General features: G+C 36.2%; 1 protein-coding gene and 1 pseudogene across 1 annotated transcript; both read right to left on the bottom strand.

The window, feature by feature from the left end:
* Positions 1-3,474: 3,474 nt before the first annotated feature.
* On the bottom strand, positions 3,475-6,808 carry LOC149163758 (cytochrome P450 716B2-like). Its single transcript, XM_089430796.1, has 3 exons — positions 5,414-6,808; positions 4,107-4,294; positions 3,475-4,023 (listed from the first exon to the last, which is right to left on the bottom strand). Exons 1-3 carry the CDS (start codon positions 6,414-6,416, stop codon positions 3,724-3,726), a joined length of 1,491 nt encoding a protein of 496 aa, XP_089286922.1. The 5' UTR covers positions 6,417-6,808; the 3' UTR covers positions 3,475-3,723.
* Positions 6,809-25,373: 18,565 nt separating this feature from the next.
* On the bottom strand, positions 25,374-25,471 carry LOC149163759 (U6 spliceosomal RNA; annotated as a pseudogene).
* Between the last annotated feature and the right edge of the window lie 1,162 nt (positions 25,472-26,633).

Below are 26,633 nucleotides of genomic sequence, written 5' to 3' on the forward strand. Positions count from 1 at the left end.
CAAATATATCTTATAAATTGTTCTTAGGAAGAAAGGGTAATTTGAATATTTTCATTTGAATGGCATAAACAAGATAAAAAAATTGTTGACAATGATATTTTTGGGGAGTTAGTTGTGTATTTATTGATCTGAATTGGCATATAGTTTATGATTTATTCCAAAACAAATGATTGGAATGTGCATAATTAAAATTGTCACCACAAATTTGTATTTACCTTAGAAAATAAAAATAAAAATAAATAGATGAATGATCAAGATAATTTGAAGTGTAGAGAACAATTACTAAGCAGTTTAGCACACTGGTGATGATGTGCTAAGATTTTACAATTTTCTAGGATTGAATCCATGATATTGTTTCTTTTCACGATGTTGTTGTGAGCAGAACTGGCCTTCTAATGACGTTGCTTCACTACAGAGCTGCTCACCAAATGGTGGAGAAAAGCTTGTCCAAACAGAATTGTCCAGACAGAAATCAGAGAACCGTGGAGAAAAGCTTTTCCAAACAGATATCAGTGGAGCAAATCTTGTCCAAACAAATATCGAATCTTGGAGCAATGCTTAATCCAACAACAAAGTTGATGGAGCAGCAAAGTTGAATGAATGAATTTACATGCAACAAACAAAAATTTGGACATGACAGGAAAATAAATTATGGTTGCTCTCATGAAACCATAATTTTGTCACAGCAAGCATGGCTTGTCTCCAAACGGTCACAAATATAATGTTAGTTTCCCATTAAAACTTAAGATAGGATGCATGTACTCGACATTTAATGTCTATGAATTAATGTTAACAATAACTCATATAAACATTTAAATGACAACCTCTCCTATTAGTCTAAAGTTTTACAACTAAAAATATCATTCAAATTTGCTCTCATCTAGATATGAGGCCAAATAAAATAATGATTTAGTGATTGGTTGAAGAGAAAAATCTAATAAATTAAATTTGCTCTAATCTAGATATGAGGCCAAATAAGATAATGATTTAGTGATTGGTTGAAGAGAAAAATCTAATTTCACTTATTTGATTAAAAAGTAAAAACATTCCATCAATATAAAAAAATGGTTAAAAAGGAAAATACATTTATTGGTTTTCATGTTAAATTAATAAGCATTGAAAAATGATAACAATAATCCCGGCTGCCTGAAAGGGTGGGGACTAATAATACATAACATAACTCATTGTAATGTTGAAATTTGAGAGGAAAATTTAAGAAGATAAGTAAGCCTATAATGGATAAATTTCAATATAGACTTTATGATAACAAAATCTCGACAATTCTAAGGTTTCTAAGGTTAGACATAGCCAAATTACATAGTAAAGCACCACCACATTAGATTACAAAACTAAATTTTAAAGACAAACGAGTGATCTTACCTCAAAATAAGGTAATGTCTAACATCAAGTTAGACATAATACTAATTAAAATAATTATTAAGATAAGTAAACGGTTTTGCGTGGGCAACATAATACTATTTAAGAAAATCATTAATACAAATAAGTGGTCTTATCTTGGACAATGAAAATATCTAACTCAATTATATAAACTACATTAATTAAGAGTTTACTTATCAAAATAATTGAGAAAAAGAAGTTCGATGGTTTAACCACCAAGGTTAGTTATTTTCCTTCCAATATATTTTTGTGATAACCCAACATACCTTGTGAATTAATTAATTAAAATATTTGAAAAACAAAAATATCCATTTTGGATAATTAAATATATATTGAATAATGTATAAAAAATATGAAGTGATAAGAGTTGCTCTCCAACCCAGTGTAACTGAGTGGATATGTTGTAATGTTGGTTAGCTCAAAATATATAAAATTAAAATTAAAATTAAATTAATTAAATAAAATAAATTAATAATTAAAATAAAATGATTGATTTACTATGAGTAGTTTTTGGATTCTAGATTTTGAATATACTATTTTTTTAACTATAATATAATATTTTTTTAATTTTTTTATAAAAGTACTCATTTTTATTGTTCAAAGTGGCACTCTCCAACTTAGTATGGAAGAAAATGTTGTAATGTCCTATCATGTTTTAATAAACATTTTGACTTTGTCATATTACATTAAAAAATGACAGTTTTTCCTTTGGTAATCTTCTCTAATATAGCCTATTTAAAGATATAAAATTCATATTTGATTTCAGACTTTTGTCATCCATATTTATTTTTGTAGCTTGCTTTAGGATAAATCAAATCGGCAGTTTTATGGTCAACTTTTGGAACCTACTAATGAGGTTCATCTTGAGGAGCAAGTTGACCATAAAACATTGTCCATGTTATTTATGTGAAAGCAATCTACAAAAATATAAAATTCATGTTGTAATGCCATGTTTTGTTCTATTAAACACTTTGACTCCATCAAATTAGATAAAAAATAAATAAATAAAATTAATAATTAAAATAAACTTGAAGTAAATTTAGAGTTCATAGTTTTTTTAACTCCAAGTTGTGACATTATATGGTTTTTCCAATAGTACTCCATGGTTTCCCCATGGTATTCTTCTCTAATGTAACCTAAATTTCATAGGATGTAGAATAATCATAGTAGTGTCAACAATAGCTATTTTTTAGCTCTAGGATTTGAAAACCCATGCCCTTAACCACTTAGCACTTCTGGATTCAACAAATCTCAAATGAGTTAAAAATCTAAGGACATTCAACCAATCTCAAGGAAGTTACCGATCTAAAAACAAAATCCCAAGTAATCAAAGGAAGCCTATTGCACTGAGGGTTCCTTCTCATTAATTGAAGCAAGAATCTCCAAGTTGAGGTAGTCAATTATCAAGGAATGGTGCTTGAGATTTTGATTCATGAAGCTAAAGTCGGTGCAATGGTTTGAAGTTACAATAGACAAATAAAATTTGTTTTTATATGTTTTCAATTTATTATTATATTTTGAAGTTATTGAAAATAATTACAAGCAAAATTTTATAAAAACATGGAAACATTTGTTGGGCATGTTATGAAGATTCATAAAATTGGTATAAGAAATTTCATAATTGACATAAATTTTCTAAATTTATATCTATAAAAATTTAGACATAATAAGTGAAATTGAAGCAAATATGAAATATGAAATATTTATATAGACTAACTAAATTCATAAATAATATATAAGAAAATTACAGCTATTGAATTATTTAACTGGTCAACTTAATTAAACACATAAATTGAATGTGATTGCAATATTCAATAATTTTATTTGCACTTAAATTTGCTTTTCATTTACATTAACAAGAATATATACTTAGAAAAAAAAAAAAATTAAAATTTTATCTTGTTGTTTTCTAAGAAGCAAAGGTATTTTAGAATTACTTGCAAAAATGTATGTATTGCAAAATGATTATAGATGGGTAGTACTTGAAATTGTTGAGCAAATGAATTTAGGAAAAAAATGCATCCTACCCCTATTAAAATGTCATGGTTACATAAAACACATCAGATCTTGGTAAATGAACCATGGAGAGTAAAGTTTAAGCTGGGAAGCTATAGGGATGAAGTACTTTGTATGATGATGAATTACTTTGTAATGTGATACATGTGGATGCTTCTCATACTTTATTGGGTAGACTATGGAAAATTGATAAGAAGTAACTCGTGCTGGGAATGGAAATAGACCGATCATATTTAACATAACCTTTAACTTTCTAACGTTGACACACATTTATTTGAATATCAAATATCAGAGTTTAAATTCCTCTCCCTATATAGAGTGCGGAATAAGTCTAACGGGCAGCCCGTTGGCAGGGAAAGGGATGGGGTCAATGATCACCTTTTCCGCTGGATTCACCAACTCCCATTTAAAATTCTTCACAATATTATGCAGGAAAATCAGTATTTCCATTCGTGCATACTCACTACCAGGGCATGTTCTCAGCCCACCTCCAAATGGGACATACGTGTAGGGAGGAGGCACTGTTTCCTCAAATCTCGATGGATCGAATTTTTCTGGATCTCTGAAATACTCAGGTTTTACGTGGGTTGAGCTCACACTCCAAACCATCTGCACATGCCCGTTGCAATAATTAATAGTCAGCTAATCTATCACTAAACAACTGATTTTTCATGTATGTCCAGTGGCTTTACCTGCCATCCTTTAGGGATTTTGTATCCTTCGTATGTAAAGTCTTTGATAGACTTGCGAAACCCTCCTTGAGCAGGAGGGGACAGTCTCAGCGTTTCCTGAGCAGCTCTCCACGAATACTTCATCTTTTGTAAATCTTGCCACTGCAGAAGTTGCCCCGCCTCCTTTGAATTTGCTATTTCAAGTTGCTCTGCAAATATCAAACAAAATGGAGAAGCTATTAAACTGATGAAACACCATGCCGTAATATATATCCTGATAAGAATAAGAATTTTAAATTATATTTATATATTTATTTTCTTTCATTAAAAATAAATAAAAAAATTAATAATAATAAAGTTTAGTATATTATTAAAGAAAAATGTATTTTTTAAAATTGAAATAAAGTTTAGTATATTATTAAAGAAAAATGATATGTTTAAATTGAAATAGCAATTAATTTCTGGTTTGAGAAATAGTGATCTAGGGGCACTTTAGTTTTCAAAATCATGAGGAATTGTATTGGGCTTTACCAACAGTAAGTCATAGTTGGATTTGTGTCCATAGAGTTTTAAATCAATAATCTTTTGAATATTTGGATGTGGTGAATTCTAATCTATAAGATGGTTTTTAAAAGCACAATAAAGAAAATTACCACTGCTAAAATATAAACCAATTCCTATTAGTTGTATAGCAAAACATGGAGCTAGACAACTACCAAAACACAATGGCATGAAAGAATATATCATCTTTATGACATTAAGAAGATTGAAGATACAAATCACACTTAAAAAATTGAAGATGAAAATCACTTTCTCGTGAAATATCATATTTATACGAAAAATCTATTACATTTCTAAACTATATGTCACAACAAAAAACTTCCTAAAATACTAAATTATAAAAATGATGATGATCTTGATATACTTTTAAATGAGGAAATTAAAATCATATAAAAATCTAAACAAAACTGTACTTTTTAAATCCATAAAAAACAATTCTCTAAAACAACAGTAATCATCATCATCAATTTTTTAATCCATTGTATACCATTTTTTATCAAATCAAACATTTTACCTGCTTTTAAAAATATTTTGGAGTTTCATGAAAAAGCGTGAATTTCATGATTTGACATCACTCATATTCCATCACATTTCAAAATATTCCTAATATCTACCTTAATATCTACTTTCGAAATAAGAATTTCCAACCTACCTTTAATATCTACATTGGAGATAAGAAAAGCCAACCTACCTAATCTAAACCTTATAACCATATAAATTTAAAGTTGCTAAGTTGCTACACACAGCAGAATCAGTGAAATGAATACCTTTCAAGACTCGGTCGTAGCAGTCAGGATTTTCTGCTAAAAATTTGAGTAGCCCTGTTATTGTTGCGGTAGTACTGTCATGCCCTGCAAATATAAGCAGGATGAAGTTGTCCTTAACTTCTTCGTCAGTGAGGGATTCCTTCTCACCTCGCTCGTCAACATGAGAGAGCAGGAAGGAGAACAGATCTTGCTCCGGAGAAGCCTTTCCCTCCTGCAACGCAATTCTCCTCTTCTGAAGAACATCGTCAAGTTGTTTGCGAATGGCATTAGCTGCATGTTTCGCTTTATTATGTCGCGTACCTGGCAGATCTATGGGAATCTGCAGCAATCCTTTCTGCAGCACCTTAAAATGACTCGACAACCTCTGTACATCGTCAGGATCGGTTATGCTAGCGAACAAGTCACAAGCTAGAGTGAAGACATAGTGTTTTATCAGAGGCAAAACCGTGACCTCATCTTTCCCGATCCAGTACTCTGCCATCTGGCGTTTGGTGAGCGAATCCACTCGCCCCACAAATTTCTGAATGCCCTCCGGCCTCAGGAACGTCATCAACATTCTCCTCAATCTCTTGGCATCGTCTCCACTGGTATTATTAAGAGATTTTCCTAATATCTTTGACACCGACTTGGGCCATGACAAGACCACCAATTTGTTCTCGTTGGCGAACAAGAAGCGGTGGCCCTCGGCGCTGCAAAATGCGACAGTCGGGTGGCCAACGAGGGAAGTGGAGAAGACATTGCCATACTTTTTCATCCGACTGTGAAAAAATTCATGGGGAGCGCCCCTTCTTTGACATCCCAAAAAGTCTAATGTCTCACCAATTAATGGCCATCCGAATTTACCTGGCGGGACTCCCCGCAAAGCACTACTTCCAGTTGTGTGCTTCATGATCACAATGAGGAAGAAGATGACTGTCACAGATAAAGTGAAGACGAGGGGTAGCTGCTCAAGTAGCAGAGCCTTGTGAACTACTGACGCAGCTGTGTTCCAAACCATCGACATAGTTTATATCTCTGTGTACCCTTTCAGGTGTGCAAGCCTTCACTTGCCCTCGCTATACAAAAATCCAGCCTGGAATCTTGAAAGTATGTGGAGCATGAATCTTGAATCTTGAAACTATGTGGAGCATCAATCTTGAAACTTGATAATTTTACCCATGCCAGAGGGAGCAGCTGATACACTTGTGAATAAACAAACAAGAATGAATTACAGCCACTAAATTCATATTTTTGCACCGCTTAAGAAACAGATATTTACAGCCACTAAACTCATATTTTTGCACCGCTTAAGAAAGAGATAATTACAGCCACTAAACTCATATTTTTGCACGCTTAAGAGAGAGATATTAATACACAATTTCTTCTAAGGAGAATTAATTCAGAACAAGAAAAATAATCTCTGGATTGATTAAGTGGACTAATACTATCTTAACAACTCATTGTAAGTAGTCGGCAGGTTTGGCCTAATTTTGTATAATCGTGGTATTTCCAAAATTTTACACTAAAACCGTCATATTGTTTGCTATGCATTTTGCATAATTGTGGTGTTTCTATGGTTTTTCATGAAGCTTAATCCATTTATTAATTCCAACAGGAAAACCAAAATAGCCGCCTCATGAAACTACAGCGATAGGTATTATCCGCTCTTTGCAATGAATGTGCCATCGCGTCAAAAATAGTAATAATCCAAACAAAACAAATTTTGATCAAATAACTATCATGACTCGAATGGAGTGTTGTGACGAGGGAGCATTCATGATAAGCCATTTTTATGATCATTATCTTATCGAGGGTTGTGACCAGTGACGAGTGAGCATGTGATAATAGGTCATTTTTATGATCATTATCTTAGTTACAAACATTAATTTAATTAGTAATTGTTTCAATAGGTGTAAAGAGATAGTCGATAATTTTTTAAATTGGAAAAATTATATGAAGAACTTATTTGTAGATAAGTTTCTTAAAATGATTCTCTATGTTTTTTTCCAAAATGCATTTTTCACATAATATTTTTGAGTTTTTTATTAGTGGTAAACCATTTACCATGCATATCTTCTATAGCAAGTTTAGACCTCCAAAGTTAAGATGCCCAAATTTTAAATGCTATAACCACTTTTTATCTTTTATCTTTCTTGAAAGTTTGTTTGTGTGGTTGCTGCAATTTTTCTTCCATCTTCTTGTGAATTCATTGGCAGGTGTGCTTGCACGTCTTCTACCTTCAAATCTATTCTTATCTTTAGGGGAAACATTCTATTGCTTCTAATTTCAAATTTTGAAATCAATTGATTGCTTACAAATGTATTCAACATTGTGCATTCTCTATTTTTGAAAAATATTTTGCACCCTTTTTACATAAGTTATCTAATACTTATCAGATTGTGCTTTAATCCTCAAACAAAATACACATTTGAAATATATTTCTTCTCCCCCTTCTTGGTTAGAACATTGACTTTTCCTTTACCCATGATTGACACTTTATTATCAATTCCTAATGTGACTTTAAATTTTACACTTTCATCCGAATTGGAAAACATTTCTATGTTCCCTGTAATGTAATGTGATTGATTTTGCTTTTCTTGTGCTGCATTGTAAGATAAAAACATATTGTCTTGGTTCTGGTTTTCCTTTGTAAAATTTGTATTTGGTTTACTAAGATCATATTGTTTCGTTCTACATTCACTTGCATAATGCCCATACTTCTTACAATAATGACATTGAACTTAAGATTTATCATACCTTTGACCTTGTGCTTGATTTTGGCTTGGATTTTGACTTGGATTTTGAGTGTTGTCTCTTCCAATTGAGCTTGAAGAACTACTTCTTCCACCTTTGCATGGACTTCTGACCTTGTGCTTGATTTTGGCTTGGATTTTGACTTGGATTTTGAGTGTTGCCTCTTTCAATTGAGCTTAAAGAACTACTTCTTCCACCTCTACGTGGACGTCTTCCTCTACCTCTGGAATTTGATCTTCCTTCTTCCTCTACCTCTGGAATTTGATCTTCCTTTGCCTATACATTGTCCAACTAAGACTTGTGTCTTGAAAACATGTTCCAATGAAGTATTTGTTGATAAGTTCAACCTATGTTCATGAGAAATGAGTAAGGCATGAAGCTCATCCAATGAAAACTATGAGAGATCCTTTATCTTCTCTATGGCCACAACAATAGGATCAAACCTTGTTGGTAAACTTCTTAGAATTTTTTTAACTATTCTCCTTTCTTTTAAGTGTATCACCATGAGATCTGATTTGAGTTACCACTCCAATAACATGTGTAAAAATGAGTCTATTGTCTCATACTCCTTCATATATATTGTTCTCATACTCCATATATATTGTTTCCAAATCTCTTCTCAGCATTTGCAACTTTTTTGTCTTCACCTTTGTCATGCCTTGATATGTTGTATGTCTCATGCTTGCTTGAATTTTGTTGTTGTGGCAATCCTTGGAAAAATGCTCTCATACAATGGCTTAAATATGTAGAAAAGGTCTTTGGAGTCCTTCTTATTGTCTCTTAGCAAACCTCTTTATGCTTGTGTCAATGCATTCTATGATGCTACATCAACAGGTTCATGGAACCCATTTTCTACTAAATTCTATATATCTTGAGAAAAAAACAAGGTCTTCATTGTGATTTCCCAATAATCATAATTCTTCCCATTAAACTAAAATATCTGTGGATTATTCAAACTTGTTCTTAAAGCTGCTATATAACTCATTGATTTAAAACCTTGTCTCTTTAATGATAAACCTTAGCTCCTTGCACCGGTAAACCTCCTGATAAACCTACTCAAAATAAAACTATTATAATAACAAACAACTTGCTTTGATACCACTTAACAGTAAAAGTAAAAGCAGAGGATAAAACGAAGACCTCACAAACAAAATAAAACAAATTTCACGTGACAGCGAAAACACAGAGTTATGTGCAGTAAAAGCCATAAACAAAATTTTCAAAATGAGTGCACGCCAAAATATACTTTGATTATAAATTCATGAGAGTAGAAATACATTTACAAAACAAAACGAGGTTGTGGCTCCATTCACGGCCTGCAAAACCAAGATTTTATAGAGATTTAAAGCTTTGTTGAAATTAATTTTTATGTGCCAACCTATAATTCCCCTCCAGACATTTAGGCTAAAAACTAAAACTGCATAACTTCACATAAACATGCATTGATATAAGTTTTCCCTAAACATCCAGGCGAAAAACTAAAACCGCATAACTTCACATAAACATGCATTGATCTATGTTTTAAGACAAGAGAAGTACTCCAACAAAACATACGATGGATACACAAATTAATTTCCAGTACTTTAAGACAGTGTTAATGAGTATACCAACCACCGGAGATATTTCAGAGATCTTAATTGACAGACGTGTTGCAAGGATGATAAGAAACTTGTATGCATGTCAAAAAATTCATATACATTCCTTCACCTTATAGAAAAATCTACATTTTGATTTGATCCTACTTTCTAGGTATCCTTGTAGAAAAATCTACATTTTGATTTGATCATACTTTCTAGGTATGATGCATAATCTGATTCATCAATTTGGTAAGTAGGATTAATTTCCAACAATTTTGTTTCTTGCACGTTGTACTTCAGCATTTACCCATGTGGAAATTGAAAGAATCCCCTTGCAATGTTTTTTTTTGAGAATTTGGATTAAGCTAAATGGAAAGAAAAGCTTATGTCAGGCACGGGAAAGTGTGAGTGAGATTTTAAAATTAAAAAACTACAAATTACAAATGAAATAATTGTAAAATTAAAATTTTAAATAAATCTTATTTTGTATTCAATATTATATTTTTAATTGGTAGTTATAATATCTAATAAAAATAGAATTTTGAGTATCTATTTAACCATTATTTTTGTTAAATTTAAATTTTCCAAAATACTATTCCAAAACAAACCTACCTATTGCAATCAAACCATCACATACGGCTTTTTTCTCAAGACACCATATACTATTCCAAAACAAACCTACCTATTGCAATCGGAAACCATCACATAAGGCTTTCTCGCTCAAGACACCATAATCCTTTCGTGCTAGAGCTTTGGCATTAAAGGTCAAAAACAAATTGTGTCTAGACTTGTTCTAATTATGAATACACACCGCACACCATAATCCTTTAGTGCTAGAGCTTTGGTATTAAAACACTTGAAGGTCAAGACACAATCTAATTATGAATACAAACCGCACACCATAATCCTTTAGTGCTGGAGCTTTGGTATTAAAAGACTTGAAGGTCAAGAACAAATTGTGTCTGGGCTGGTTCTAATTATGAATACACCCATCCACGATCGCAAACACCCATTCAGAAGAAGGTGATTTTCTAGAGGCACCACCCGAGGAGCTCTAACAAGTGCAGAAGCTAGCAAATGCAACCCTATGGAAGATCATATTTCAAATGATATCTCTCCATATAAAAGTTGAGTTAGACATCGTATCTTTGTTCTAAATTTTTTGGGTGGAGATAACGGTGGTGAGAGGCACCCGTTTCTGCAACCCTAGTGTCTTTTGATCGGTTTATCACAGAATGTTGACTTGTGAATTCTTTAAATAGGTTTATCACAGAATGTTGACTTGTGAATTCTTTAAAATGGTATTTAAAGGATAATTTTTTTTGCGCAATTTTCTTTTCAAATTCCATGCTTGTGGAGATGTTTAAAACTTAAGCATAGAGTATTTTTGGGTGGAAATAAGGGTGGTGAGAGGCACCTGTTTCTGCAACTCTAATGTCTTTTGATCAGTTTATCATAGAATGTTGACTTGAGAATTTTTTAAAATTATATTTAAAGGACAAAGAATGTTGACTTGAGAATTTTTTAAAATTATATTTAAATGACAAATTTTCTTGTGCAATTTTCTTTTCAAAATCCATTTTTGTGGAGATGCTTAAAACTTAAGCATAGAGTATTTACTAGAGGTTGGGGTCATTATGTCATTAAATCCAAACTTTATAAATTTTGGTTTTTATACTTATATTTTTAAAAATAAAAAATTAGTTTGAAGATTATGAAAAAAAAAATTGAAAAAAAAATATTATTGATTTATTAATTTGATAATTTTACTATAATAATATTTATATTATAATTATTAAAGAGAAATATAAATTGTTTACCATTTTAATAAAAATATAGCCACATTGACTTAAGTGGCATACGTATAAGTACAAAAGATAAAAGTAAACTACTAAACTTACAACCCAAATTAAAATTTAACACTCATGATAAAAATATTACAATGTACGAACCTCTGGACCAACCAAATTTGGTACTTAGATATCAATTGTCATGGAAACTTTTGATGCTTAGATATCAAGGTATTAACATTTGTTATCATCTCCTTTCAATTTTAAACCTACTTCTAAATATATTCTTGAAATCATTTGTTAGCAAACATCATAAACAAACTAAATTACTATATTGTTATATTATAAATCTACTCTAAAATATTTTTATTAATCTATGTTTTGTGTTTATCCTACCAATGGTCATTAAAAAATTGTCATACAACTTCCTCACTATCATCATATGAACACCATCATCAAAAAATTGTCATACAACTTCCTCACTATCATCATATGAACACCATCATCAGATGAACCTTCTTAATATCACTTTTGAAAAGGCAAGAAAGGCCTTGTAGGAGTCAATTAAGATGTTGATTAGAGAAGAGAGGGACTTCATTATCTAATATTAGATAAGAGGCGGAGGAATTGCTTGGATGGTCAAAAGTGGTTGGAATCTGGGTAAAAAAAATTCAAGAAATCTTGTAGTAGCAACATTTGAATAGTATTTTTGATGGTGGAAATGGATTCAGCACCATCAAAAACCCCAAAATCTTGAATTTTGACAGTTATAATATGGATTTACGAAAATCTCAACTGAAATTTATCAAAAACTTACCAAAATTTTTCAGAGAAAAAACACTCTCACTCCACTGTATAGAAAACAAGTAGCCTTATTTATCCTAGGAAGTGAGAAGATAGAGATTGATAGTACCATTAAAGAAAAGAAAGATGGAAAGTGTCGGTGAAGGACAAAATCCCATTAGATTCTCTTTAATCATTCTCATTAGATCCACCCACTTGTCCTTGACAATGAGAATGTATCTGCAAAATAATAGATAAGATGTGACTTGTCGTTATAGATTCTTTCATTTAAGCATCGTGGCCCTCCTCATGGTCACATCTAATTAAAAACAATATACACACTCTGTGCTGCACTCCGCACCCATTATGACTAAAGCTGATAATAAAATATTGTTGGATTTGACCAGCGCATTCTATCACATACTCCAAACCCAACAACCCTCCCATGGAAACCTCTAGAAGAGTGGGATTATTGTTGAAAAAATCATTTTTCTTCTCCAATAGCCATTGAAGATTTACCATATATTTATAGTCATAGGTTTTACCACAATTAAAATGCAACCCATGAACTACGCATGAGTGATACTGATATAAGGTCAATCGCCTGAGTTGTTTTTGCAGCCACAAAATCACCAAAAAATACACAATCGAATAATTGAAAAGAAACCAAAAGAAAAGGCGTGATATTGATTTAAGGTCAAGCTGTGAACCACCGAAGATGTGGAGATGCAATGCAATTTTGCACACAGAATCTCAATTTATTCGCCAAAATAGCAAAAACATATCTGTGCAAGGTTTACATAATGTTCAGAGAAAAATATGGCAGAAAACAACACAAAATTTACCATAGGACAGCACAGGAATTGATTTTCTAGTGGCAAGACAGCTAGATACAGTCAAACCAATTACAGGCCCATTTTTAACAATAAATAAACTACCCCGGACACAGGGTTCAACCCCAACTATGTATTTCAAAAGGAACATTTTCTTAAACTTCTCTACTAGAAGGAAATTAATGCAAGTTTCTGTTGGAAAATTAATCTCAACCACGGTGTTAAACACTCTGACAGCAGCCATACTTTTATGAATTTTTGGAGGTTAAACACTCTGACAGCAATCATACTTGTAAAATAATTTTTGGCAGGTTGCGATTTTATTTGCAGCAGAAGGACTAAGTTCTGAGCAGAAGTACAACCTCAACACATCAGATAGTTAAAGCACTTAATGAAAAGTTGGTAAATATGTATGGGCAAATATTTACTGTGCAACTCTTACTTACAATCTACAACTTCTGCGAGTTCAGAAAAGCCCTCATTTTGTATAATCACCCGTATCTTAAATATTTTCTCTGTTATGAATTAATAAGTCAAAGTTGCATGTTTAGATAAATATGAATGTAAAAGATTTGTATGGTTGAGAGCTGAGAGGTGAAGAGAAAATTGTGGAGAAAATATAGGTGAGCCCCTGAAAATAGGTCTTTATGGAGTTTTACATAGAGTTACTCCGCAACCCCTCGTGTCATGAATTAATAAGTCAAAGTTGTATGTTTAGATAAATATGAATGTAAAAGTCATTTGTATGGTTGAGCGCTGAGAGGTGAGGAGAAAATCGTGGAGAAAATATAGGTGAGCGCCTCAAAACAAGTCTTTATAGAGTTTTACATAGAGTTACTCCGCAACCCTTGGTGAAGCGTAAATCACAGTGAGATTTTCTTTGTTTTGGTGAAGTTGTTTTACCTCCAAGTTATCATATGAATGTATTTTCATATGTTTAGAAATATAATCCAAAGTTTGGTTTGTCGGGATATGATTTTAACTTTGATGTCTAGCTTTACCGCAACAATTTTGTTTTTACTCTATTTTGCCGTGAGTAAATTATGTGTTTTAATTTAAGCCTCTATCCAGTTGCGATTTGTTTGCTGAAGATTTGCTTGGCGCAGTGATTTGTTGAGGCAAACTCCTCTCCTATGCCCCCTAAATTTTCTAACATGGTATTAGAACAGGTTAAACTTTGTTAGTGTTTTTACTAGGAGTAAAAAACAAATGTTTTTGAGAGCACATTTTTGAAGTGTATTTATCATTAGGTAGAAAGTTTTTAATGGTAACATCAAGCACAATCTTGACTAATCCTCAGATACCTCAGTTTAATGGCTAAAATTATGATTATTGGGCTATTACAATGAAGGTCTTCTTTTCTTCTCAAGACATTTGGGATTTGGTGGAAAATGGTTTTCAAGAACCAGAAGATGCAGTAGCATACAATTCCTTGTCTCAAGCAGAAAGGGATTTGTTGAGGGACAATAGGAACAAGGTTGCAAAAGCCCTCTTCTACATTTTTCAAGCAATTCATGAAAGTATTTTCCCAAGGATTGCAGCAACAATGAAGTCCAAGCAAGCATGGGACACCCTCCAAACAAACTACCAAGGCATGGCAAAAGTGAATACAACAATGCTACAAATGCTAAGGAGAGACCTTGAGACACTTTGTATGAAAGAGTCTCAGAATGTAGACTCATTTTTGACACATGTAATTGGACTGGTTACTCAAATCAGGTCTCATGGTGAGATGCATGGTGAGACACTTGAGGAAAGGAGAATAGTTGAGAAAGTTTTTAGAAGTTTTCCAGCAAGGTTTGATGTCATTGTTGTGGCCATAGAAGAGATAAAGGATCTCTCACAGTTCTCAGTGGATGAGCTTCATGCATCACTGATTTCTCATGAACATAGACTGAATAGAGCAACAAGCTCCTCATTGGAGCATGCCTTCAAGACACAAGTTTCATTTGGTCAAAGTCGAGGCAAAGGAAGATCAAATGCTAGAGGAAGAGGAAGAAGCCCACACAAAGGTGGAAGAAGCAGCCCTTCAAACTCAAGTGGGAGGGGAAGCAATCAAAATCCAAGTCAAGGCCCAAGCCAAAATCAAGTACAAGTTCAGAGGTATGATAAATCTCAAGTTCAATTTCATTATTGTAAGAAGTGTGGCCATTATGCAAATGAATGTATAAAGAAGCAACATGACATTAATAACAAACCAAGTGTAAATTTCACAAAGGAAAATCAGAACTATGATAGCATTTTTTTAGCTTGTAGTGTAGCACAAGAAAAACAAAGTGATGTATGGTATCTAGATTCAAGGTGCAGCAATCACATGTCAATGAACATAAAATGTTTTCCAATCTATATGAAAGTGTGAAATCTAAAATGACATTAGGGACTAATAGCAAAGTCTCTGTCATGGGAAAAGAAAGAATTAATATCCTAACAAAGAAGGGGGAGAAGAACTACATCTCATATGTTTACTTTGTCCCTGGTTTGAAGAATAACCTCATAAACATTGGACAGCTCATGCAAAAGGGCTACAATGTCTTTTTCAAGAATGATGAGTGCACAATTTTGGATAAGCCTCCAAGCAGACAATTGATTGCAAAAGTTCATATGACAAACATTAGGATGTTTCCCCTAAAGATAATATCATATTTGAAGGAAAAAGGTGCACAAGCACAATTATCAATGAACTCACAAGAGGATGAAAGAAAAGTTGCAGTTGTTACATAAGTGAACTATCAAGTAGAGGTCAAAGATGAAAATTGGTTATGGCATTTGAGATTTTGACATATCAACTTTGGAGGTTGCATAGGAAAGGCATAGTGAAGGGATTTCCACTCATAGAAAAACAAAACAGCCTATGTAAACGATGTATCTTGAGAAAACAACATAGAGAGACATTTCCAGCAGGACAATCAATAAGGGCAAAGGCACCTTTAGATATTGTCCATTCAGATTTATGTGGACCAATGCAAACACCATCAATTGGTGGCAACCATGACTTATTGACCTTCATAGATGACTACAGAAGGAAGACATGGGTCTATCAACTAAAACGGAAAAGTGAAGTGTTTGAGCGCTTCTGTCAATACAAAGCTCTTGTTGAGAAGCAAAGTGGACATTGAATCAAAGTCTTGAGGACTAACAAAGGTGGTGAATATATCTCAAATGATTTCCTTCGTTTCTGCAGGGAGCATGGAATTCACATGAAATTTACAACAACGTATACACCTTAGCAAAATGGTGTCGCGGAAAGGAAGAATAGGACCATTATGGAAATGGCAAGGAGTATGTTGAAGGAAAAGAATTTGCCAAATGATTATTGGGTTGAAGTTGTCGCTTGTGCAACATATATCATTAATAGGTGTCCAACCAAAAGTGTCAAGAATGTGGTTCCTAAAGAGGCATGGAGTGGAAGAAAGCATAGTGTCACTCACATGAGAGTCTTTGGATGTGTGGCATATGCACATGTCCTGGATGAGTTGAGGAAGAAGTTGGATAGCAAGGGGGGTAAATTCATATTTTTTGGATATAGTGGTGAATCCAAGGCATATAAGCTCTAAAATCCATCAATCAAGAAAGTCATAATTAGCAGAGACGTGCAGTTCATAGAAGAGGAAGCATGGGATGGAAGTTTAGAGAAGACAGTCAACGCCAAAGCATGTATACCACATGAGGACAAAGAGGAATTGACAGCAACAAACAATTCTTCAATAGTGACTCCCTCTACTCCTATTCAAGTGCAACAAAGCAGGTATCAAGTAACATCGTCAACAAATAACAGGACAATGTCACGTAGTCAAGCAAGTGCTTCTCTAAGCACGTTGCAAAGTGCAACACAAAGTGACATGTCAAGCCCACCTTCAGCAAGCACAAGAAGACCAAAATTCAGAAATTTAAATGAGATTCATAAACAAGATGAAGTTGATAGTAGCGCTGGTCTAAATTCCTTATTTGCATTATTTTGTCATGTAGATGGCCCAATCCATTTTGAAGGTGCAGTCAAAGAATAAAAATGGGTTGCGACAATGGAGGAAGAAATAGAAGCAATATAAAAGAATGACATGTGGGAGTTATTGAACCTTCCATAAGGAAAAGATGATCTAGATTTAAACAGGAACATAACAAATTATAGAGATAATCATAAACACAGAGATGCAATGGAAATAATACTTCATTTCATTAATGTAAAATACTGAAATATGCTTACAAACAGAAATGGAAATAAACCAGCTAGGGCGATGGTAACTTATCTCTGAGAAGAGATGTGGCGGCTACATGCCTCTGAACTGTACTACAATGAGGCTCAAGGGCCTTTTTATTACTGAACAATAAGAGCAAACCCTAAACAACCAAAACCCTAACCCGAGGAGATGTAACACCAAGAGTTTATGGGCCCCATTGGGGTGAGTTGGACAGCCAACTTCTCGGGGTCGTGACTTGGTCATATTATCTCCGTTTGACGTGCATTATAGCCCATTATAAACATCTCTCCGAGGACTACGACGGAAAAGACGATTTTAGACAAAAATTAGCTAGCAGGTAGATTTCCAAAAAAATGTCGTTTAGGGCCTCAAAATGGCTCTGGAAGTTTAGGAACCGAAAAACTACTAAAAATAGTAAACTGTGCTACAATTAAGGAAACTAAAAAACTGAAAGAAACAATGGTGGGGGTCCAATTGGAATTGGCGAGTGGCCACCAATATCAACCTGGGCCATTCCTCCCCCCTTAGGAAGTAATGGTCCCCATTGCGTTGAGTTCCTCCATGAGATGAGGAAACTTCTACTAAACTTGGTCCCTGGTGAGCCACTTGCCCTGGTGAAGGAGTTGGCATGCTTTGACAACTCAATACAGTTGGATATTCTATTGGCAAGTGTGCTTGATCTGGGTGTCCATCATTCGATCACTTGCAGCTTGTTCGATGCAATATGGATTTAACTCTGTGGGTGCGAGTTGTTTTGCAATGTCAGATGTATCTAGTAATGGTGGAAAGTATGGCCGAAGGCGGTCCACATTGAACACTGGGTGCAGGCCAAGGAATGGGGGATGCTGAGCTCAAATTCATTGTCTCCCATAGCCTTGGTAATGGTGTAAGGACCATATCGAAGTGGTCTGAGTTTCCGATAGGCTCTGGTAAGGCGTTCCTTTTGCAAATGCAACCAGACTTTGTCGCCCACCTGAAACTTGTGTGACACCTGATGTTGATCATGTCACTGCTTGTACTTGGCATTTGATTTCTCTAGAATGTCATGGACCTGCTGGCGAATATGTTGGATGTGCTCAATGAAGTTGTTTTCCTTATTTGTTTTGGACTGGACATGAGTCGAATCTGCGTGAGTAGCTGCAAATGGCATGGCCACATCAATGGGACATGGTGGCTGGAATCCCAAGCCCACCTAAAAAGGGTTGTGGCCAGTCGAGCTATGGAGAGCCCAGTTGTAGCTATGCTGAACATAAGGGAGGCTCTCGTCCCATGTGCGTGGATGCTTTGAGTTGTACATGCACAAAATGTGTATGATCATCCTGTTGACAACCTCTGTCTGGCCATCAGTTTGAGGATGGAAGGCTGTGGACTTAGTGAGTTTGGTGTCCAGCATAGACCAGAGACTAGACCAAAATTTACTGAGGAACCTGCTATCCTGATCTGAGATGATAGACTGTGGGATCCCAAAGTGTTCCCACAATTGTTCAAAGAAGATTTTAGCAGTGGCTTCGGCTGTGATATTCTTCTTGCAGGCCGCCATAATGGCCATCTTTGAGAACCTATCGACGACCACAAAAACACAGTCATTTCCATGCTTAGTGGAAGGAAGGCCTGACATGTAATCCATGGAGATGGATTCCCAAGGTCGACTAGGGGTAGGCAACGAGGTATAGAGGCCTTGCTTCTTGATGGTCGGTTTGGAAATGGCGCAGGCAGTGCATGATCTGATGTACTTCTCGACATCCTGTCGAAGATTCGGCCAATAGAAATACTTATGGAGTACTGCCATCATTTTCTCGACCCCAAAATGCCCAGCAGCCCAACTGTAGTGTGCTTCCCAAATCATCTTGGCACGCTCGCTTGAAGGAAGACAAAGGTGACCCAGGTGGCATAATAGGGCATCCTGGAGGTGAAAATTTGGAACATGATGACCCTCCAAGAGTTTTTGGTATGTGTTTCTGAATTCTGGGTTGCTTTTGTAGAGAAGTGGCCAATCAAAAGTCTCATGGCCACAAGAGTTGAGCACGGTGGTTAACGCCATGATCGGTGAACGATTGAAGCAATCTGCAACATTATTGGTGCTGCACTTATTATACTTGATATTCAAATGGAACTATTGCAGGTATGTGGAACACTTCTGATGGCGATCATTCTGCAATTTCCTTTGGGTTTGTATGATTTGCAGGGGTCGGTGGTCTGTGTGGATGACCATTTCTTTCCCCAAAATGTAATGCTTCCATTGTCGGCAGGTCTGCATAATGGAATACATCTCTTTGTCATAAGTGGGATACTTCCAGACTGTGTCGGAAAGTGTCTCACTGTGACATGCCACTGGATGCTCGTGTTAAGTAAGGACTGCCCCAATAGCATAGTTAGAGGCATCTGTCTCGACCTCAAATGGTTGTTGCAAGTCTGGTAATGCGAGCACTGGTGCCGAGCAAAGGCAATCTTTCAACTCTATGAATTCCTTCTGTTGAGATTCAGACCAAAAGAATTTTGCTTTCGCTCCTCCCTTAGTGAATTGACTCAAGGGAAAAGTGATATGATAAAATCCCAACACGAACCTGCAGTAGAAGTTGGCAAGACCTAGAAAGCTACGAAGCTCTGTTAGAGTGGTTGGAGATGGCCAATCCCGAATGACTTGGATCTTGGCTGGATCCACATGCACCCCCTTTTCATCAATAATGTATCCTAGATATTGAACCTGGGTCATGCCAAAAGTGCATTTCTCCAAATTGGCACATAACTTGTGTTGCCGCAGTGTTTGGAGAACCTGTTGGATGTGGTGGAGGTGCTCTTCCGAACTCTGGCTGAAGATCAGGATTTCATCCAAGTATACCACTACAAATGAATTGGTAAATGGCTGCAAGATGTCATCCATTAGCCTCATGGAGGTTGTAGGAGCATTCGTCAATCTGAAATGCATAACCAACCATTCGAAAAGGCCCTCCTTGGCTTTGAAAGTATTCTTCCACACATCGGAGGGTTCAATTGGTACTTGGTGATATCTTGACTTCAAATCGATCTTGTTGAAATATTTTCCCCCCTTCAGTTGGTCCAGGAGGTCATCAATCCGTGGGATCGGGTACCTATTACAGACAGTGATCTTTTTCAGCGCTCGATTTTCAATACAGAGTCTCCAAGTGCCATCCTTCTTTTGTACCAACACGAGCGAGCTCCCACAGGGCGATGAACTCGAACGGATGTGACCTTTCTATAGCAGCTCCTGAATCTGCCTCTTGATTTCATCGTTCTCTAGAATGGAGCGCCGATAGATTGGTCCATTGGGCAGCGATGCACCTGGGGTCATATCCATGAGGTGCTTGACTTGACAGTGTAGAGGAACCCCTGCGGGGGAGTGAAGATGTCCTCGTACTCCTCCACGACCTTGTCCTTTTGTAGTTGTCGTGCGGAGGGGCCCTGTCTGGAGGCCGTGGCCGTTGTCTTCTTCTTTCCTTGAGGGCATATCATGAGGAAAACAATTTCTCGGTTTTGGAAATGAGCTTACTGCATTTTTTTGTAGTAACCAAAGAGATGGCGGTAGGCGGTGTTACCTCCGATATCCTATACAAAGTAACAATAACAGTACGAGGCCTTGATTCATACACATCTTGTCACATCCACAAGTATGGTTGTCCTAATAATATGACACAAACTTCAAGGGGAGCAATGTCACATAATACCTCATCCGTGAAGGGCTTGATGTTGTATGGAAGGCGACACTACTGGCTCACGGAAGATCTCGTCCTTGGTGAAGCCACTCGATGGTGTATGGTTGTGGATGTGTTGTGGTCGATAAGCCCAGCCGCTTTACGACCTCTGCTGAAATGAGGTTCTTTTGGCTCCCGCTGTCGACAATGAATTGTAGTGGAGAGCCCTTTACCCACATCTGGGAGTGGAAGAGACACTCCTCCTTCTCTGGATCTTCATGGTGGCAACGGTGGCGTTGGGCTCCGCATCGATGATCTACTTCCCTTTGTCATTCCCCTTGTCGGGTTCTGACTCAGAGTCGAAACATGCATCTGATTCTGAAACCTGTAGCTCGGCCACTAGTGATTGCTTGGCCCGACACTCACTTGTGTTGTGAGTGGAGCTCTTATGGAACTCACACCACTTTCTCGTGTCCATTTTCAGCTTCACGACACTTTTCTTTGCTTACAAATTTGGCAGGTTGTCTTGGGCCATCCCGCCTTGGCTTTGTCCTTTGTTCTGCGGTTTGGGGGCACCTTTCCCTTACTTTGGATTCGCAAATCCAAAGCCTCGCTTCTTTTGTTTAAACTTTTGCTCGACTTGGATGACATATCGGTATGCCATGCTGAGCAAGGAGATGTTCAGGAATTTTATTTCTTCATGGATGTACTTGTGCAATGAGCCGTGGTATTTGAGTACCAAATGCTGCTCTAAATACTTGATACCCAACTTTGTGCAAAGGGTATGGAAAATATTGGTAAACTACAGCATGTCTTGGTCCCTTCCCTGCCGCAGTGTGGTCCACTTTATGTATTGATCCTCATAGCTTCTGACAGGGTAGTACTGCTCCTTAATGGCATCCCGGAATGAATTCCAAGTGGGTGCGGCTAAAAATAGTGAGCCTGTACTTTCATCCTTCTACTCCCAGTAGGTTTCCCACCAATCATTGATGTGGGGGGCTACTTTGAGAAAAGCGAAAATAATATTTTCCCGACTTGAAGAATCATGAACAAAAAAATAACCCTCTAGCAGATTTAACCATTTATCGATGGCATCTGCATCTATCTAACCCTCGATTATGGGGATTTCAAAATTAACTTGTACCTTAAACAATGTGGTGTTTCCAGAGTAGATGTTGGAAGCTGATGCATCGCCCCTGAGTAGCTGTTGAAGGATCTGGGCAAAGTTGTCCATCATCGCGTTCCTTTGTTGATTGAAGGCTTATTCGAGCAAGATTTTGATAGGATCTCCTGATCCCTCGTCTTTCTTTTCATCCGCCATGGCAAGCCATCGGGATTTGCGAGGCTGGTCTTACAAAGGTTCGACCAGTTCAAGCCCTAACTCCTTATATCCCGGCCTCGTTGGGGACATGCAAAGAAAAACAGAGAAAAAAAGCAGATCCCTCTGATACCACTAATCCAAATTTAAACAGAAACACAAAAAATTACAGAGATAACCATAAACACAGAGATGTTGTGGAAATAATACTTCATTTCATTAATGTAAAATACAAAAATATGCTTACAAACAGAAATGGAAATAAACCAGCTAGGGCGATGGTAGCTTATCTCTGAGAAGAGATGAAATGGCTACATGCCTCTGAACTATACTACAATGAGGCTCAAGGGCCTTTTTATTATTGAACAATAAGAGCAAACCCTATTCAACACAAACCCTAACTCGAGGAGATGTAACACCAAGAGTTTATGGGCCCCGTTGGGGTGAGTTGGACAGCCAACTTCCCTTAGGTCGTGACTTGGTCATATTATCTCCGTTTGACGCACATGGTATCCCATTGGAAAGATCTCTCCGAGGACTATGATGGAAAATATGATTTTAAACAAAAAACCACTAGTGGTATATTTCCAAAAAAACGTCGTTTAGGGCCTCAAAATGACTCCGAAAGTTTAGGGCTCGAAAAACTGCTAAAAGTAGTAAACTGTGCTACAATTAAGGAAACTGAAAAACTGAAAGAATCAATGGTAGGGGTCCAAGTGGAATTGGCGGGTGGCCACCAATATCCATTTGGATCAAAAGAAGTCATTGAAGTGAATTAGGTTTATAAGACTAAGAGCAACGTTGAGGGGAAGATTGAAAGGCATAAAGCAAGGTTAGTTGTCAAAGGATACAAGAAGCAGCATGGAAGAGATTATGTGGAGACATTTGCCCCAGTGGTGAGGATGGAGAGAGTGCATACATTTGTGGTGATTGTCGCGCAACATAAATTGAATGTCTATCAAATGGATGTAAAATCAGCGTTTTTGAATGGAGTGTTGAAAGAGGAAGTGTATGTTGCGCAACCACCTGGTTATGAGGTAGAAGGCCAAGAAGACAAGGTGTATAGGTTGAGGAAAGCTCTTTATGGGCTGAAGCAAGCACCGCGTGCATGGTATAGCAGGATAGATGCTTACTTGTTGGACAATGGTTTCAACAAATGTGATGGTGAGCCTACTCTCTACATCAAAGAGAGTGATGGTAAGATTCTTATTGTTGTCTTATATGTAGATGATTTGATTATATAGCTAGTGATGATTTCCTCATCGTTTAATTCATGAAGAGTGAATTTGAAATGACTGACTTGGGGTTGTTCAGGTACTTTTTGGACATAGAAGTGAAGCAAACAGAAAATGCAATTTTTATTTCCCAAGCAAAGTATGTAGTGGGCATTTTGGAGAGGTTTAATATGCAGAACAACAAGCCCACACTAACTCCAACTGTCATGGGGATGAAGTTGAACAAAGAAGATTGCAGCAACAATGTCAATCAGACATTATATAAAAGCATGATAGGCAGCTTTATGTATTTTACTACCACTAGGCCAGATATAATGTATGCAGTGAGTTTGGTGTCGAGGTTCATGAAGACACCCAAAGAAACACATTGGCAAGTAGCGAAAAGAATTCTAAGGAAGTGTCAATGACAGAAAGAGCACGTTAGGATATGTTTTCCATTTGGGTTCTGGAGCCATTTCATGGGCCTCCAAGAAGCAAACAATAGTGTCACTGTCAACAGCAAAAGCTGAATATGTCGTCGCAATAGCAGCAGTGTGTCAAACAGTTTGGATGAGAAGGATGTTGATAGATCTTCGCCACAACCAAGAGGGAACAACAACTATTTTCTACAACAACACTTCCACAATTGCATTGTCAAATAATTATGTTTTTCACAAGAGGACCAAGCACATTGATGTTAAATATCATTTTATTAGAGAGTTGATTAACAATGGTGAAATTGTGTTGCAACACTGCAAGTCACGGGAACAATTTGCTGATATTTTCACAAAGCCATTGACACGTGAAAATTTTGTTTATCTCAGAGATCTTTTGTGAATTGTCAATGGCTGCAATTGTGATTAAGGGGGAGTGTTGGAAAATTAATCCCAACCACCACATTAAACACTTTTACTGTAGCCATTCTTGTCAAATGAATTTTTGCAAGTTGTGATTTTGCAAGTTGTGATTTGGTTTGTAGGCAGAAGGATTGAAGTTCTGATGAGATGTACAATGCTCACCATTCCGCAACACATCAGATAGTTAAATCACTTAATGGGCAAACATTTATTGCGCAACTCTTACTTGCAGTCCACAACTTGTGCAGGTTGAGAAAATCCCTCATTTTGTATAATCGCCATCTCTTGTCTTAAATATTTGTTGTGTCATGAATTAATGAGTCAAAGTTGTATGTTTAGATAAAGATGAATGTAAAAGTCATTTGTATGGTTGAAATATAAGTGGGCGCATGAAAATAAGTCTTTACTTAGTTTTACAGAGGCAACCCCTAGTGAAGCATAATTCACAGTAAGATTTTATTTTTTTTACTTGAAGCTTCAGCCTCCAATTTATCATATGAATCTATTTTCATATGTTTAAAAATATAATCCAAAATTTTGTTGTGATATGGCTTTAAACTTTCACGTCTAGATTTACCGCAACCATTTTGTTTTTATTCGTAAATTCTGTGTTTTAATTTAAGCCTTTGTCCAGTTGTGATTTTCTTTCTGCACAACTGAATATTTTCTTGTGATATGTTGAGACAATCTCCTCTCCTCTACACCTGTAAATTTTCTAACAGTCTCAAATCAACATAAAAACAAGAACTTCATATGAGACATTAACTAAATTTCAAGAATTTAAAGTAAGTTTAGAGATTGTATATAGTCCCTTTGTACTTTCAGCTTTAAGAGATTGAGGGATGTTGGAGTTTCACTGGCAAACCTAAAATAAACTGATCCAATGAACACAAAGGACTGTAAATTGCGTGTAATACTCATTTGAACAAGAAACTTGACAGGAGAGGACTTATTTCACTGTAAAACTCAGACGATCGAAATCACAAAACTTAAGTGAAATTTGTTCCTTAAAAATTTGGACCATTTCTCAATTTGTGTGTATCATCTTTGCGCAAAGGCCATCCTAATCTTCTCTATATCATTTTATGGGAGGTCTCCGATAAAAATTCGTTACTTAATCCTAAAAAAAGCTCAGAAGAAAACAATAAGTCGAAAATTTTATCACAAAGTAATACATTATGTAAGAGAAACAAGGAATTAAAAGGAAATAACAACGATGAAACAAGGAATTAAAAGGAAATAAAAACGATTCTTGTTTCACCTGTGCTTACTTAGCTCTCAACCATTTAATCATTATTTCATTATAAATATGTGTGAAACAAGTATATAAATATATATGATGTTGGAGACATTTGCAATAATAAACTGTGTCATGTTGCGGTAGCGGGAGGAGCGAGAGCACCTGCAATGACAGCGAACCAGAGTCCACCAGCAGGAGCGCTTGCCCAATGAGAGCTTGCCTGATCGCTCGGAGATGATTGAACCAACGTCCACCAGCCGGAACTTTTGCCCAATGACGGACGTCTCTCCGGCTCCTAAATTTTTTCCTTCATGCGCTACCTTGATAATTCACCACGTCTCTTGTCTCACCCTTTAACAACCTATTCCCTTACCTATTACCAGCCTCCATCCCTGCATGAAGGAATTATCATCTAGTTTCCACGTTGAGGCCTGGCTACCTGCCACTCGCAGGCAATCCATGCATAAGGGTCCATTACTCTTATAAATCACCCCGGTTCCAATCGAGCGCGGCTTTTGCCCTCCGGCTTTCCTTCTTCCCTGTGTCTGGTTAGGGAAGATCCTCGCATACAACTTCATGCCTTACATCCTAATGCTGGCCTTTTGCACAATATAGTCCATGCACTCTCGCTCGTTTTGCTGATGGAATGGTGTTGTTGTTCGCATGCGGTCTTCGGCGCTGTCGCTCGTGGGATTCACTCTCTGTAAAAGGTTAGTACCTTGCTTCCCATTATGTAAGTTTCCGCTTCCTGAACACGTACTGAGCTTCATATTATGAAATCATTGCAACAATGTTTCTTATGGTTATATTCCATGAATGTCTATATCTAGAATACTGGATATTTTCTTTCTGGCCATCTACGTTTAGGTCTACACAATACAGGAAGCTTTCTTTAGATAGTATCATCCCCCGACCCTCCTTTCAAGATGTTTAAGGTTATTTTTCAAAAACTCGGGAAATTCATAGTAATCTACAAGCCATGCTCAGATATAAGATTCAGAATAGGACAATGGTGGTGTGTCTTTGAGG

This window comes from Pinus tabuliformis, chromosome 5_1 (genome assembly GCF_031772625.1).
Source record: "Pinus tabuliformis cultivar Carrire ecotype Pingquan chromosome 5_1, CPIR1, whole genome shotgun sequence".
Classification (NCBI taxonomy): Eukaryota; Viridiplantae; Streptophyta; class Pinopsida; order Pinales; family Pinaceae; genus Pinus; species Pinus tabuliformis.

Coding starts and splice junctions, on each gene's coding strand:
- LOC149163758 (XM_089430796.1), bottom strand. CDS start 6,416: ATGTCGATGGTTTGGAACACAGCTGCGTCAGTAGTTCACAAGGCTCTG. Junction 4,295..5,413: donor CTACGACCGAGTCTTGAAAG/GTATTCATTTCA, acceptor TGATATTTGCAG/AGCAACTTGAAATAGCAAAT. Junction 4,024..4,106: donor AAATCCCTAAAGGATGGCAG/GTAAAGCCACTG, acceptor GGGCATGTGCAG/ATGGTTTGGAGTGTGAGCTC.